This window comes from Pristis pectinata, chromosome 18 (genome assembly GCF_009764475.1).
Source record: "Pristis pectinata isolate sPriPec2 chromosome 18, sPriPec2.1.pri, whole genome shotgun sequence".
Lineage (NCBI taxonomy): Eukaryota > Metazoa > Chordata > Chondrichthyes > Rhinopristiformes > Pristidae > Pristis > Pristis pectinata.
The window spans coordinates 14524245-14540233 of record NC_067422.1 but is presented as its reverse complement, the minus strand read 5'-3'; the positions used below and the strand labels follow the sequence as shown (position 1 = coordinate 14540233).

Below are 15989 nucleotides of genomic sequence, written 5' to 3'. Positions count from 1 at the left end.
GTGTCTACATTCCAGAAAGCACATAAGAAATGGAAGCAGGGGTGGGCCAGTTGTTTCCTCATGCCTGTTCTGCCATTCAATAAGATCATGGCTGTCCTAAGTATCACTTCTCTGGAGTTACCCCATTTCCAGTGATTCGCTTAAAATCTAAAATCCTAGCAATCTCCACAGCTGTTTAGTGTCGAGTTCAAAACATTTGCTACTCTCTTGGTTAGAATTTGTTTTCTCATCTCCATCCTGAATGGCCAAACCACTATTCTTAGACCTGTTTTTAGACATCCCATCCAGGTAAATCATTAAAGTTGGATCTGCCGTATCAAGGTCCATAAGAATTTCAGTGAGATCACCTTTCGTTCTCCTAAACTCAAGACACTATAGGTTCAGTCTATTTAATCTCACCTTTTATGACAAACCCACCTTCAATTTGCTGAGTCTTGGCTGCACTTCCACTTGTCGCAAGTATATCCTTCCTCAGGAGGGGGGACTGGAACTGTACTCCTATATTCCAAGTTCCATCTCTCCTGTGCCATGCAAATCTGGAGCAAAATGTCCCTATTCTTGTACTCAAAACCTCTTGCAATAAGGCTGACTATTTGCCTTACTAATTGCTTGACATACATACACATTAACTGTCAGTGATTCACGCACAAGGATGTCCAGATCTCTTTGAACACATAAGGGTGGCTTCCACTGCCCTTTTGAGGTGAGCCCTTTGTAAGCCTCATCTTCTTATCCGAGTGACCCTGAGTTCTAGATTCTCCCACCTGAGGAATCATATTCTCCATGTCTGTTCTCAGGATCTTGCATGCTTTAATCAAGTCCCCTCTCATTCCTCTAAATTCCAGTGAATATAATCCTAGCCTGTTCAAGCTTTCTTCAAAGATAACCTTCCCATTCTTGTAAACCTCTGAACTACTACCAACACATTTATATCCTTCCTTAAGTAAGGCAACCAATAGTATGCACAATACTCCAGATTTGGTCTTATTGATGCCCTAAATGACTGAAACAATGTCACCTAGCAATAAACAATAATATTCCATTTGCTTTCTTAACACAAGTTTGTCTCAGATAGAGAAGAGGCTTTCTTTACCTCTGATTCTGAAAGCCAATGTCTACATCACATCACTTAAATTGGTCTAAATAAAGATTCAAATAGAATGAGTTTTGATGTACATTCATATAACACATACAGAAAATAAAGCTGTACTTCATGCTGCATATTCTAACATAATATACTTATCAATGTATAATTGTTTTAATTGAGTGAAGGAGGCTGAGGGGTGACCTTGTAGAAGTTTAAAAAGATTGTGGAGGGCATAGATACAGTAGATATCACAGACTTTTTCCCACAGGAGGATAATCTAAAACTAGAGGGCACAGCATTAAAGTGAGAGGGGAAAGATTCTGAGGGGCAGGTTTTTCACACGGGTGGTGGGTAGATGGAATAACCCATCAGAGGAGATGGTAGAGGCAGGTACAATTACAACGTTTAAAAGGCATCTGGGCAGGAACAAGGTTTTGAGGCATATGGGCCAAATGTAGGCAATTAGGATTAGTGTAGGTAGGCATCTTAGTTGGCACAGACGAGTTGGGCTGAAGAGCCTGTTTCTGTGCTGTATAACTTTATGAATCCATGAAATCATAAGAACACAGATGCTGGAATTCTGAAATTATAAGAGAAACTGCTGAAAATACAAGCAGGTAAGGCAGAATTATGTGGAGAAAGAAACAGTTAACGATTCAGCAATGGCTTTTTATCAGAGCTGTCATAGATTGGAAATGCTTACTAAGTTTTCATGTTCGTACAGATTTGTATTAGCAAAAGTAACAGCAAAGTTATAGCAAAAACACTGGGGTAGAAATTGAAATTGAATCTGAGCTTGAATTTTTCAGATCATTCCTTCATTAACTTTGACACAGTCTGAATATTGGTTTACTTGCGATTCTTTCTAGTATGTGCATAGGACTGATTAATAAGTGCATTTGGAGAGAAGTTGTGGAGTTTGTGCTGGTTATACCATTTCTTCACTGGTGCGTGGCACACAATCAATCAGCACATTTGGTGAGCAGTGAAGCCGGATCCAGCAGACCAGAGCCACTACATGGCGTTTCCTGTAAAAGCTTTCGAGACCAGATAAAAAAAAATCCGGACAAAAGAAGGTAACATTTATTAATATTTCTAATGCTTTGGGTTAAGCATTGGTATTAAATCTTAATGAGTTTTTGTTTGGAATTGTCCAACTTGTAATCCATCTGTTTGTAAATTTGTGACACATGATACTACTCATATCATGGAGGGGTGCGCTTTGGTAGTGCAGATGAACACAGTGTACTGTTACTGTCACAGAATTGGATAGGTGGGCTTCTTGGACTGTTTTCGTGTTTCAGCTGGATCATACAACTTGGGTTTGTACAGCTTAGGCATGGAGTTCCTTTAACTTAGTGAAGAATTCTGACGTTCTTCACAGGTGACATGACAAAGTTTGACATTGAGGGACATAAGGAACTAAAGGCCAAAAGCTTGGTAATAGATTTTAAGGAGCATCTTGAAGGAGAAGTAGAAGGGCAGAAGGATTAAGAAGGGAATTCTGTCCTTTAGCACCCGGTCTGCTGAAGGCACAGCTTTTAGTGGTGGAACAATGAAAATCAACGGGGCGCGGGAGGCCGAAGTTTGAAGGCGGTGGGGGGTGGAGTTGGTTACAGACATTTAAAGTGCAGTAGGTCCCATAATTAAGCACATGCGCTGTCAGACGCAGTAGTCCTGGAATTGCGGACGGATTCTGAAAGCTGATGCAGCTGCAGAGACAGACAACGTTTTGGGATGCCACGTCTGTGTGTTCACTCAGTGGCTGGCCAGTGGCAGAGCTTGTGCTTGCTGAATTTCCCAATGTTACATTGTGAAATTGCCTTCCGGATCCTCCGCTGGGTTACCTTTCAATGAGGATTTTAAGACTTTGTATTAATTTTTAAAAATCATTTATTTCAATTTTGCTGTTAGTTTTATGTGCCTCTGACTGTCAGAGACTTGTAAAAACTTTTAAAAAGCCCTTGCATGGTGGGGTTGGAGAGGTGAGCCTTTGCTGGCCATCCATCCTACAGAGGTGTTGTGGAAGCAGAGATTCCCGCCAGGGTTTCTGCTGCCACTGAGATAATGGCACCAATGTCCAAGATGCTGGGGATCGGGGGAGGATTGATCCACCTGCTCTGTGTGTGTGTGTGTGTGTGTGTGTGTGTGTGTGTGTGTGTGTGTGTGTGGAAAGGCAGCTGTTCTGTGGTGGGTGGCCAGGTCTGTGAGCTCCAGTCCATTGAGATTGGTGAAGAAAATGTACTCATTTATGACGAAGCAGTGATTTCACACCAGCCTTTTAGCAAAGTAATGACTTGTGGTGTATGTTTTTTTTTGCTTGTTCATTTAGAAAACTGCTGAAACTCATATTTCAAAACAAATGTCTGACAGAGACAGACTCTACACTGATCCAGAGTTGGTTTTTACTAATTGCAACTGGGGATATTCCAGAATACTCAAAAGAAATGGAAATGACTCTGAATTGTGTTGCAGAAGAACTAATGAACAGATTAAAAGAGTGTTTGAAACAGGGAAATGCAGATCGAGAGGACATTGAGGTTTGTTTTTAAGTATTTTGTGTTATGAGTTGTAGTATTTTATGAATTATAAGCTCATCCGTAAGATGCACAGGATAATGATAATTATAAAGCCAATGTCTTATTAATTTTCTTTGGAAAGGCTATCCAGTGACTCCTTTCCTAATTGGGTGACTACACCATTCTCCTGGATCTATAAGTTTATCTTTTTCCCCATGGTTTTGTAATAGCTCATTGTAGTCATTAAGAATTTAATTTGATAATATCTTGAATCATTGTGTGGAAATACAATCATTGACCAAGTTCATCCCGAGTAGTTTTTTACTGGATGTCAAAGGAGACTGCACAGTGTAGAAATACGTATTCAAATGGATTTTTGCAGTTGATGCTAACAAATCAGTTAATGTGAGTTTAAAATGTTTTAATGTGTTAAAACTTGTTAAGGCAAATGAAGAATGAGGTTAATTAAATAGATTTGTTTATTATTTATTGAATATTGAAATATTAATGATTATCTTATTCTGCAGGCATTTGGGAAAAGCATGAGTTATATCAAAGAAATGATGATCCAGAAAACACAAAGGTACACTTTAATATTAGTTCTTTGTTGAAAGAGGCAAATGCTTTTGCATGGTCTCTTTCAGTGAGTGGATGGAGTTACAGTCTCAACAGTAGAGTTGATAATGAGCAATGCTGAAATCGAATGTTTTGGTTATTCAAGTGAAGGAAGTTGTGGCTCATCCAAGCCTAGGTGTCCAACAGGCAATCCAATAGAATGGAGGACGTTGTGGTTCATGGGAAGAACTGGGATGTCCTTGGGCCCGTGTTATAGTCGGCCCTGTGCCTGTTAAAGTACTTGTGAGGAGAGCAAGTAGATAGTGACTCGCCATATTGGGTGGAAGAATGTAAACTAATACAGTTTGAGCCTTAAATGAGGTCTTCACAAGTCTGTGGCGAGTGCAGTTAAATAATTAATAGTGTGAATAAATATACATCTGAAGTGACCATTTACACACAACTAGCCACTAAAGCCTGATCATTTGCAGGCAATAACTGAAAAATCCAGTCATTTGTATTGATCTGAATGGTTTACCTAAGGTTGGAATTAAATCTAATTATGTGTTTTTGCAGGAGGAGTGTCTCTGATTTGAAGGAAAATGACTTGAATTGGAGTAGTAAGATGCATTCCATAATCTGCCAACTGACAAAGTGCACAACATTGTATGAAGTTCCAGCTGTTTCGTTTCAACTTGTATTGAAAGTTGCTGAGAAAATAAAAATGCTGTTAGCAGAAGTAAGTCTGAAATTAATCCTAAGGTGAAATGTAGCTGAAACATACTTTGTTGCTGGCTGGGAGAGCAAAATTAGATTGATGTAGGCTCTTGCCAAGGTCAGTCAGCAAATTATATTAAGTCATATCCCTGAAAAGGCAAATCTCAGCTTAACTCTCATTGGAATCACAGTGCATTCAATAGTTTAGCACTACCACAATACTGCACTGAAATCCACTTCAATTTGTGTGCGGAAGACTTGGAATGGGACTTGATCTGTCGTGTAATTTTTGAGACAAAAGAGTAAAGCTGGTAACTGAATGAGTTGCTTTTGGTTTAACATTTGGGTTTAGATCTTAATGAGTGAACAAAGTGAAGCCCAGCTGATGTGAGCTGGTGACTGGAATTACTACTTTGGATATACTCTTGTACTTGTGTCTGGAAACTTCTTAGTATTCACAAACACAACTATCGCCTTTATGTACAGAGGAGCAAGCTACATTTATTGAATTTTTTTTTGTTCCTCCATTTTGTGGGTTTGGATCTTTTTCATCTGTGGTTGGAAAAGTCCAAACCCACAAAATGAAGGAACAGAAAATCACATCAGTGGGCTCCACATTGCTTCCTTGTTCAGGCCACTTTACTTACTGGGCATACTGCTTCTCATGATATCAGGCCTCATTCCACAACCTCAGCTGGTGCAGCCTGGATCACCTTCTGACTGTCTAATGCATCATCCAAGGAGGAGAAAAATTCCATCTCTTAATTAGGGAAAGGGAAATCATTGAAAACACAAAATACAACTGTGTTCCCATCTGTTCTGGGGGTGTTCTCCCACTTTTCTGCTAAAGTTGAAGCAAGTAACCAGTGGATCACCTAAGGAATTTTGGGGCCTCCTTTTGAATTTAATGAGGGCAGTACACAGCAAGAACCCATGAATTATATGGCCAGAAGTTTGTTATGCTGGGTGCAAAATGAAGACTCTTCAATTGGCCAGTCATAATATTCCATTGCCAAAATTCTTTTCTATTGAAGTCAATGGAATGTCTTCATTGTCAATTACAGTAGGTGGCCAGTTTAATGTTATCCATTTTATATAAATGTTAAACATTAAAACTATCACCAATAATTTTGGTTGTTATTTACTTTAACCATTGCTGTTAAGTGGCTCTGCTGTCTGATAATTGTATGATCACACAGTTTTAATTTTGTATATTTTTCATTCTTGGTGTTTGCCATGACTTGCGTTGAACTTCCCTTCTTTCCTTTCCAGGAATCACAGAATGAGTCACCTCCTGAAGAAAACAAACTGTATGTTGATTTAATTGAGAGTGCTCAAAATTGTCTCCGTTCTTGGCGAACACAAGCTGTGAACAAAACTTTGTTTTCTACAACAAAATCCATTGACAAGAAAGAACTGGAGGTATATTTGTCTCTTTCCATTATAATGAAGCAGGAAGCCAATCACCCTAGACCAGCACTTAACAAGAACATTCAGAAACAAATCCTACTGCCTTCATGCGTTCTATTTCACCCATTCCCCCTCCGTCCAGATATTAATCAACTATTAAGATGCAATGATTTTAGCCTCAAAAGCATTTTCTTCTTCAATAATAAGGGATGGATACCTCTGGATCTTACAACAAATAAAAAGTAGCTGTACTTTAGACTAACCAGTGGTGTGCAGTGAAGGATTTGATATGAATGTTCTTGTGAATAAGACTATTATCTTTTTAAAATCAACAAAAGAATGATAATCCTTCCTATTGTCAGGAAGTTTGTTGAAAAGGAAATTTCTTGGAGGGGGTGTTCAAATGGTGTGGGTAGTGCAAGGAGTGCTTGTTTGTTCATGTACATGAAATGCATGGAGAGTATTGGCCCCCATTTAAGTCAATGGAGCCAAATGTGGAACGTAAATGGAACTTGTGGCTCTTCCTCTCATTGCATTTAGTGCTCTCACCAAAGATACGTTTCTTGCCCCTGTTGTTTAATGAATGAGGGTTTAATACTGAATGAAATAATTATCAACCTGAATGGTTACTTCTTGCTATATTCCCAGACAAAAATGACTTCAGGCCACATCTGAAATGAGATCCAGTGCTGTGGTACTTTCCCCAAATGTATTTAGTTTGTTATGGGAGTGTATTAAGGAACATGGAGTATGCTGTTCTGACACACATGGAGACACGAGATTCTGCAGATGCTGGAATCTGGAGCAACACACACAAAATGCTGGAGGAACTCAGCAGGTCAGGCAGCATCTCTGGAGAGAAATAACCAGCTGACTTTTCAGGTCGAAACCCTTCTTCTGTACTCAACAGAACAGATGTTCTGACCACTAATTTTTAAACAACTGGAAACTAACGTGGAGAATCTACAAATCAGGCAACCAGCGGTTGAGGCTCCCTGATGGAAGCATAACATTAAAATAATTTTTTTTGTTCTGTGTTTTATAGCTTCAAGCATGACTTTAAATCAATTAAACGACAAGAATATAAATAATTCCTTTTTGTTTTGTAAATCAAAAAGACTGCTTCCAGCATTTATGTTGATGAATATAGATGAATGGCTGTGAGCAAAGGTAAGTATTTACAATGCAAAGGTTCAGTTTGAAGCTTTACAAAAGAACACAAGGAAACAGGAGCAGGAGTAGGTCACCAGGCCCCTCAAGCCTGGCCCACCATTCAATATGAATCATGGCTGATCGATGCTGGCAACTCCTCCTCTTTGCCAGTTCCCCATAACCCTCAATTTCTCAATCTTTAAGATGGTCATCCATCTCCACCTTAAATGTATCTAACGATCTGGCCTCCACCACCCTCGGGGGCAGAGAATTCCAGGGAGCCACTTGCTGGACAAAAATGTTACTTTTATTTATATCAATTTTCTGAGACAAGGGTGTCACTGAGAAGGTCAGCACTTCTCATCACTAATCACTCTTAAACCGCTGTCCTTCTGGCGATGATTCTGTCAAAGTGTTCTTTGATCGTGAGCTCCAAGATGTAAACTACATGACGACAATGGAGCGATGGTGATATATTTCTAAGGCAAGATGGTGTCTGATTTCAAAAGGAACCTGAAAGTGGTGATGTTGCCATGTGCCCATACCCTTGTCCTTAATGGTCGAGATTGTGGGTTTGGGAGATGCCACTGGATTAGCCTGTAACTGCATTGCATTTTGTGGATTGTACATACTGCAGCCACCATGGTGGAGAAAATGTATGCTTAAGATGATGGCCAGTGACCAGTCAAGATGGTAGCTTTGTCTTGGATGGTGTTGAGTTTTTTAAGTGTTGGCAGTGCACTCTCTCTGGCAAATGTCAAGTATTCCATCACACTTCTGACTTGTAGATAGTGGAAAAACTTTGGAGAATTAGGAGATGAGGCACTCACCAAAGGATACCCAGCCTCTGATTTGCTCTTACAGCCACAGTATTTAAGTGGCCACTGTGGATGAGTTTAACTTAAGAATGTAGGATGATAGAAGTGACTTGGCCTCAGAAGACTGTTCCACAATCAACATGATCATAGAATTGTAGAGTCATAGGAAGTTGTGGGCATGCTATGTTGGCGACGGAAGCATGGCAACACTTGCGTGCTGCCCCCAGAACACTCGATGCAAAGATGCATTTCACTGTGTGTTTCGATGTACATGTGACTAATAAAGAGATCTTCTACAGCATGGAAAGAGGCCCTTTGGCTTGACTCGTCCACGCCGACCGTGAAGCCAGTCTTTGCTTATCTCATTTTCCTGCATTTGCCCCATATCCCTCTACTCCTTTCCTATCTACATACCTGTCCAAATGCTTTTTAAAAGCTGTACTTGTCCTTGCCTCCACCACCTTCTCTGGCAGCGTGTTCCACCACCCTCAGTGGAAGACAAAAATTTGCCCCTCAGACCTCCTTTAAATATTTCTCCTCTCATCTTAAACCTATGTCAATGATAAATAAGTGACAATAATAAACCAATACCAATGTCCTTTTAGTTTTAGACTCTCCAACCCTGGGAAAATGACTGTGACTATCTCCCCTATCTATGTTCCTCATAATTTTTAAAAAAATACATCTACAAGGCCACCCCTTGGCCTCCTGTGCTCCAGATCCTGGGTGATCTGCCCCAGGTATTGGCTCCTATTCTGTGCCAGTTCCCCATTGCCCATAATCCCCTGACCTTTGAAAAATTCATCTCCTTCCTCTTTAAATACCCAAAATTATCTAGCCTCCACAATCTTCCAGAGTAGAGAGTTCCAGAGATTCGTCACCCTTCTGGTCCATTGTTGACCTCCTGGATGTTGGCGATGTGTGACGCAATTTAATCCTGCATCACATTACTAGCTGAAGAAAGAACAGGATTTTCTGGAAGGGTCTCCCCGCTCAGACCTTTACTTTTTCTCTTCAGATCCTGACCAGGCCATTGTAGTTTAATCGGCATGTATTGACTCCTAACCAGCTTTGTGATGGAGGGAACAGGGACAAATAACTTGAGAGTTTATTTCTTCACAAACCTTGATTCTGAGGCAAGGAGAGGGGGAGCAGTACGGTGATAACTCACCACTGTCATTTCATCATTGTGAACTCGGAGTGTGAGCAACAAATCCTGCATGATATTTATCACATTTACTGTTCATACATCGAGTGAGGCCAGTGTTTGCTCATTGAGTCCATGGGTGGAGGTAAAGCCATAGAGTCACTTGCAGCTCCATCCATTTGCATAGGCTGCGAGCTCTCTTGATTGTTCGCCTATGACTTCCTGACCAATGCTGGAAATCCCTGAACATGGTGATGATCTGAGAGTATGCAATGGGTTATGAAGATAAACATAGAACTTTTTCCTTAAAAAGTCTTGTGCGTAGAAATTTTTTAAAGAATATTGTTGAATGTTCATAAACAATTCGTAAATACACCACTTACTTTACAGATGTGGAAATGCCACTTCTCTATGGAATATGGAGTTGATGACTGGGCAAAGATGTGGAGGGATGTGACACGAACAGACCTTGTGAAAAGAATACAGGAGGTAGGGTATGTTATTACAAACTCATCCCTTCTGGGTATTTGGGACAGAATTCTGTTGTAAATTTACAAATATTAAGGACTGCTAATGTAGCCAACAGACCTAGAAATTAGCAGTTCTGATAAAAGATCACTGATCTGAAACATTAAAGCTGCTTCTCTGCTATACTGGTGTTGCCTAACCAGCTGGATACTTCCAGCATTTTGTGATTTGTATTAGAAATTAGTAGCTTATGCTAATGAAATCTACCTCTGAAAAATTCAGGTACAACCCTGATTTAAAATCTGTTAATTAAAGGGCATTAAGTAAAAAAAAAATTAGAAATAGACAATGATGTATGCATCACATTCCATGTTGCAATCTTCTTGCTCGTCTTGATATACTGGGACTATTTTGTGTGGAACTGGACAATTCATTAGTGCACAGATTCTACACTGTTGGAAGTTGTTACTTAAAACAATTTACAGCCAGGAAAGTGCTCATCATGGAATATAGTGTATCCACGTGTTAGATAAAATATATAATTTTAGTTACATAAACACATTAAAGATGTAGACACGCATATAATAAAGTCCCCTCCTGAGTAACTTAGTCACATCTCAAATAGAGAATACAGCCTAAGAATTGTGGTACCAGTATTTTGTAAATGTGTGTATTTTATTTTTAAAATTATACTTCATTAATAGGAGAACCCTTCTGACCAGATATTGATGTACTGGAATGAGAAGGAAACTTTGACCACCTTGAATCCCATTGTTCTGAACTGTTTTGAGACCTGTGCACTTAATGCTGTGGATGCAATTTGCCAGGTAAGGGAAAAAAGCACAAATAATTTTATTACTCAATTATTAAAATTATTTTCCATTCACTGTTTAACCATAGGTCTGGAAATTTCCCATTCAATACTGTCAGCAGCAAACATTAATTGTTAGCTTATCAGTAGCCAACATGCCTGTCAGACATGGCTGAGTTGGTAGTACTCCTGCCTTTCAGTTAAAACATTGTGGTGCAAGCTGCATTCCAAAAATCTAGATTTGTACCTCAATGCAGTACTGAGGGAATGCTACAGTGCTGCACTTTGGATAAAGGATTAAACCGAAGCACTATCTCACTTGGATGTAAATCTTTTCACATAACTATTTCATAGAAGAACATGGAAGTTATCCTCTTCCTCCTGGCTAATATTTATCTCTCAGTAAACATTGCCAAAACAGATTGGTCATTTTCACTTTGCAGTTTCTGGGAGATTGCTGTACACACATTGAGTGCCATATTCCTGACATAACAGTACTGGCTATACTTCAAAAGCAATTACTTTAAAGTAATGTCCCAAAGAGATGTGAAACATTGTGTAAATCCATCTTCCTTTTTATCTGATGTAGAAATAAAAGGTAAAGCCAGGAATCTGAAACTGTGGTGCTTGTGTGAGACAATAAACCAAATTGTATTTCAATAAAAACTAAGTTATATTTCAAATGGAACTTTCCATTTGAACTGTTGCATCAGATAGAAAATGCCCCTTTTATCAATTTGCCCCACACTGTTAATATCTCACAATACAAGATGCTTGTTAGTAAAGAAATCCAAATGACACTTTGCAGCTGTGTGTCTGTTATAAATGAACCTTTGTATGGCAATATTATTGAGTACATTATGCTGTTATAATTTGGGTAGCATGAAGACACTTATGGCCAAGTCAAAGGGTTAATTTAGCTGTCATAGTGTGTATATTGAGGATGATCATGGCTCTTTACAGAGTTAATTCTCTATAATTCTGTGCAGTCAGTGAGGAAATATTACTCATGGAGCTGATGTTATACCCTAACTCATTACTTCTAGAGCAATGTCATCCCATCACCCCCACCAGCATCATCACCCCATGCACACTGCTCCTCACTGGAAAGTGTGAGATTGTAGAGATTGCTCTCAAATGCAAAAATACAGCAGTTATAAGTGAAAGAATGAAGTAAGGGATAATGAAGATGCAGGTGGATGCAGTGATGGACTTGAATCTATTGGAAGGAATCATAATTTTGTGCACGCATTCTGAAAATAGAATATGTTATATTTGGTTGGAAATTATGCTTGTAAAATAACAGCATTTATGTGTTCATGAGTATGATGAAAATGGATCTTATTTTCTGAAAAATCTTAGAATAAAAAGGAAGCTGAACTGCTTACAAAGTTAAAAGCATGGGAAAACCAAAAGTCTCCTGAGATTTTATCAAAACTCATTGAAGAATCCTGGAAAAGAAACCTTGGCCACAAAACTGATGATATTAACGTTGTGCTAAGTTCTGATGGTGCCATACACTATTGTCTTCTGCAAGGTAATTGATCAATAGAAATTTATTTAACATTGAACTGGTATGAAAACAAGATTTATTTATATGTGATAAGACTGCATTAGCTGGACTTAATTTTCATAGATTGCTTAAATTTGGTAATTGAGCCAGTCTTCACAATCTTCATGCTGAAAAATGTTTCCACTCTGCCTCCAGTTGATTTTTTGAATAAACAGAAGAAACAGAAGCCAGAATGGGCCTTTGAACACAGAACAGTAGAGCACAGTAACAGGCCCTTCGGCTCACAGTGTTGCACCGATCTAATTAAATTAGAAATCATATGCCCGACTAAACTAATCCCTTCTGCCTAAATATCTATATTCTTACATTTCTCACGCAGTCATGTGCCTATCTAAGAGCCCCTTGAATGCTCCTATCATATTTGGCTCCACTACCACCCCAGGTAGTGCATTTCCAGACACCCACAACTGTCTGTGTAAAAACATAAAAAACTTGCCCTGCACATCTCCTTTTGAATCTACCCCCTCTCACGTTAAATGCATGTCCTCTGGTATTAGATATTTCAACCCTGGGAAAAAGATACTGGCTGTCTACTCTATCTATGCCTCTCATGATCTTATAAACCTCCATTAGATCTTCCCTCAACCTCTGCCATTCCAGAGAAAACAACCCAAGTTTGTCCAACCTCCCCTAATCCAGGAAGCATCCTGGTAAAACTCTTCTGCACCCTCTCCAAAGCCTCCACATCCTTCCTATAATGGGGCAACTAGAACTGAATGCAATACTCCAGGTGCAGCCTAACCAGAGTTTTATAAAGCTGAAGCCTGACTCTTGAACTCAATGCCTCGACTAATAAGGCAAGCATGTCACATACCCTCAAGATGCTGCACCATTTACATAGGTCATGACTACTGAGTACCTTTTGGAATCATAGCAATGTACAGCAGAGAAAATGGGCTCTGGCATCCCACCTCATCCTTGCAAACATGCTGCCTATCTACCCTAATCCCATTTATCCACATTAGATCCATATCCTCAGTTCCTTTCCTATCCCATTACAAGCAATCCCTGCATTATGGTGGTGGTGGTGCTGGGGTTGCTATCCTAGAAAAACACCTATAATTCGATTTTTATTTTTCTGTAATGTGAAGCCACATCAGTTATACATGCATCAAGGGGAAAAAAATTTGTGTTTATTTATGTTTCTTTTACACACAAATTCCGTGAGATGGGAAAAATTCACTTAAGACCTCCCCCATCTCTTTTGGCTCCACACATAGATGACCAAGAGGACCAATTTTGTCCCTTGCTATCCTTTAACTTTTAATATAGCTATAGAAACCCTTGGGATTCTCTTTCACCTTGTCTGCCAGAGCAACTTCATGTCCTTTTTTAGCCCTCTTGATTTCTCTCTTGTGTTCTCGTGCATTTCTTGTACTCCTCAAGCGCCTCATTTGATCCTAACTGCCTGTACCTGATATGCACCTCTTTTTCTTTATCAGGGCTTCAATATCCCTTGATAACCAAGGTTCTCTAAACCTGTTAGCCTTGCCTTTTATTCTAACAGGAACATAGTGATTCTGTACTCTCAATATTTCACTTTTGAAGGCCTCCCACTTACCAGGCATCTCTTTGCCGGAAAATAACCTATCCCAATGCACAGCTGCCAGGTCCCTTCTGATGCCCTCAAAATTGGCCTTCCTCCAGTTTAGAATCTTAACCGTAGGACCAGTCCTATCCTTTTCCTCCTTGGACTCTGTCTTTACCTCTCGTTGTCTTGGTGAAGCAGCCAGCATAATCAAAGACCCCACCCACCCAGGACATTCTCTCTTCTCTCCTCTTCCATCGGGTAGAAGATACAGGAGCCTGAGGGCACATACCACCAGACTTAAGGACAGCTTCTAGCCCACTGTGATAAGACTATTGAACGGTTCCTTTATCAAATGAGGTGGACTATGACCTCACGATCTACCTTGTTGTGACCTTGCACCTTATTGCACTGCACTTTCTCTGTAGCTGTGACACTTTACTCTGTACTGTTATTGTTTTTACCTGTTCGGGTGGGAGATTGGAGGACTGGGGATTAGATTATTGAATGAACATTGATCATTTGATGTTCTGGATCATTGACCTAGAAACACAAGTTCAAATCCCATTGTGACAGCTTTGGAATTTAAATTCAAGTAACTGAACAAATCTGGGACGTTTTAAAAAGAAACTTGCCTTTCTTAGTAATGGTAACCAAGAAACTACCCGGTAAGAGTAAGAACCCATCTGGTTCAATTGTTTCCTGTGCAAGGTTCCAATAGAGGTGGCTGGTACAAAGGAATCCCTGCTGTATAAAACTGTATATTGAGAAATAGATTTATTATAGTGGCTGCATTAATACAGATGAATATGGTGATCTCCAGGTGACTGCAGTAAAGTCAATGTCTCAGAAAAAGTAAGAAGTTTCATAAAAGATGCTGAGGAGAGATTTCACATGTTGGCTGAATGCTTGTACAATGGCTCGGTGAAGTTTGCTGATCTGCAGGTGATTTTACTTAGAAGAAAGGAATTCATTGATTTATTTCAAGCACGTGAGTAAGAAAGATAAGTTTTTCTTCTTCCTTTCTTTAACTTACTTTCCTTTTTTTATTATCATTATGCTGCAGTCCTTTGGGGTTGAAAATGACTTGTTTATGCCACAGTTCTGTGGGTCCTGAGTTGACTAATGAGTCCTTTGTCTGATCCACTAGCTCTGCCACAGGAGTGTCAGGTGGAGCTTGACTGGATAGATGGCTTGATTGGCTTTGGCCTTCACACGCTCCTGCCAGAGAGAGTTGAAGTGCTGATTACCTTCCTGGATGTTTCTCTGCTAATCTTGAGCCAGGATTTCCATCAGTTGTTAAGGAGGTTTCATTTTCACAAGGAGGCATTGAGGACATCCTTGAATTGTTTGCTGCTCTGTTCTTCTGGGAGTTGCTTGCTGTGATGAAGCTTAGTATAAAGTGCTTACATTGTAGGTCTGGTGTCAGACATGCAGATGACCTGGCCCATTAAGACCGGCTAAACATGATCAGAGCAACAGTACTGAGGCTACTGAGGGGGGATGATGGTATTGGCTTACTATGCTGCCAGTGGAATTATTTTGTGGAAGCCACATTGGTGCTTTGGGATACCTACTGTTCATTGGTCTTGGCTTTAATACATGCAGGAGGCCAGGAATCATTTGGTAGACCATGAATTATGTGCCTGGTTTCAGACCCTTTACTTCAATCACTCATTTCTACAGGTGCATTGGAGGTGGTGTCTGTCCTCACTGAGTTCAGGAGATAAGGAAAGTATCCATGCAACAGATCTCCTTGTTGACCTTAATTGCTGGTCAGCAATGCTCTTTGTTATTACTGCATTTGCACTCAAAGACCCACCCCACTTCTCCCTCAAAAAAAAATCTATTCAATTAATGCCTTACAGCCAATCTGGTGGCTCCAACCAATGGGAGCCATACAATGCCTTGTCTGCCATAAAGTTCATCATAATTAGTGCTTGTGAAGAGATTCTCAGTTTCTTTTTCTGGAAACATTGTGAGTAATCAGATGAGAGTAAGCAAGAAGGCCAGAAGCTAATACCATGTTAAGACACAAATCCAAGAAATTAGTCCTCACTATAAGCAGTTAGTACGCTGTACAGCTTTCAAACTATGTATTTGCCTGTCTCATGTATACAGAATATGATGGTAGGATCACATGCAGAAAAAGTGGCAGAGTAGCTTTCTTCATCCAGGCTCCACAATTTATTTACCTTGTTAGA

At 39.8% G+C, this 15989-nt stretch overlaps 1 protein-coding gene across 1 annotated transcript in view; it reads left to right on the top strand.

Annotated features, from left to right (window-relative positions):
- The window catches only part of LOC127579814 (E3 ubiquitin-protein ligase rnf213-alpha-like), a 126613-nt gene that overhangs the window by 32291 nt on the left and 78333 nt on the right, over positions 1 to 15989 (top strand). Inside the window, exons 18-26 of the mRNA XM_052032764.1 lie at positions 1957 to 2163; positions 3420 to 3627; positions 4134 to 4189; positions 4738 to 4900; positions 6151 to 6300; positions 9796 to 9894; positions 10578 to 10700; positions 12047 to 12221; positions 14609 to 14776. Of these exons, the coding sequence (XP_051888724.1) occupies positions 1957 to 2163; positions 3420 to 3627; positions 4134 to 4189; positions 4738 to 4900; positions 6151 to 6300; positions 9796 to 9894; positions 10578 to 10700; positions 12047 to 12221; positions 14609 to 14776 (1349 nt within the window). The remainder of the gene's footprint in view (positions 1 to 1956; positions 2164 to 3419; positions 3628 to 4133; positions 4190 to 4737; positions 4901 to 6150; positions 6301 to 9795; positions 9895 to 10577; positions 10701 to 12046; positions 12222 to 14608; positions 14777 to 15989) is intronic.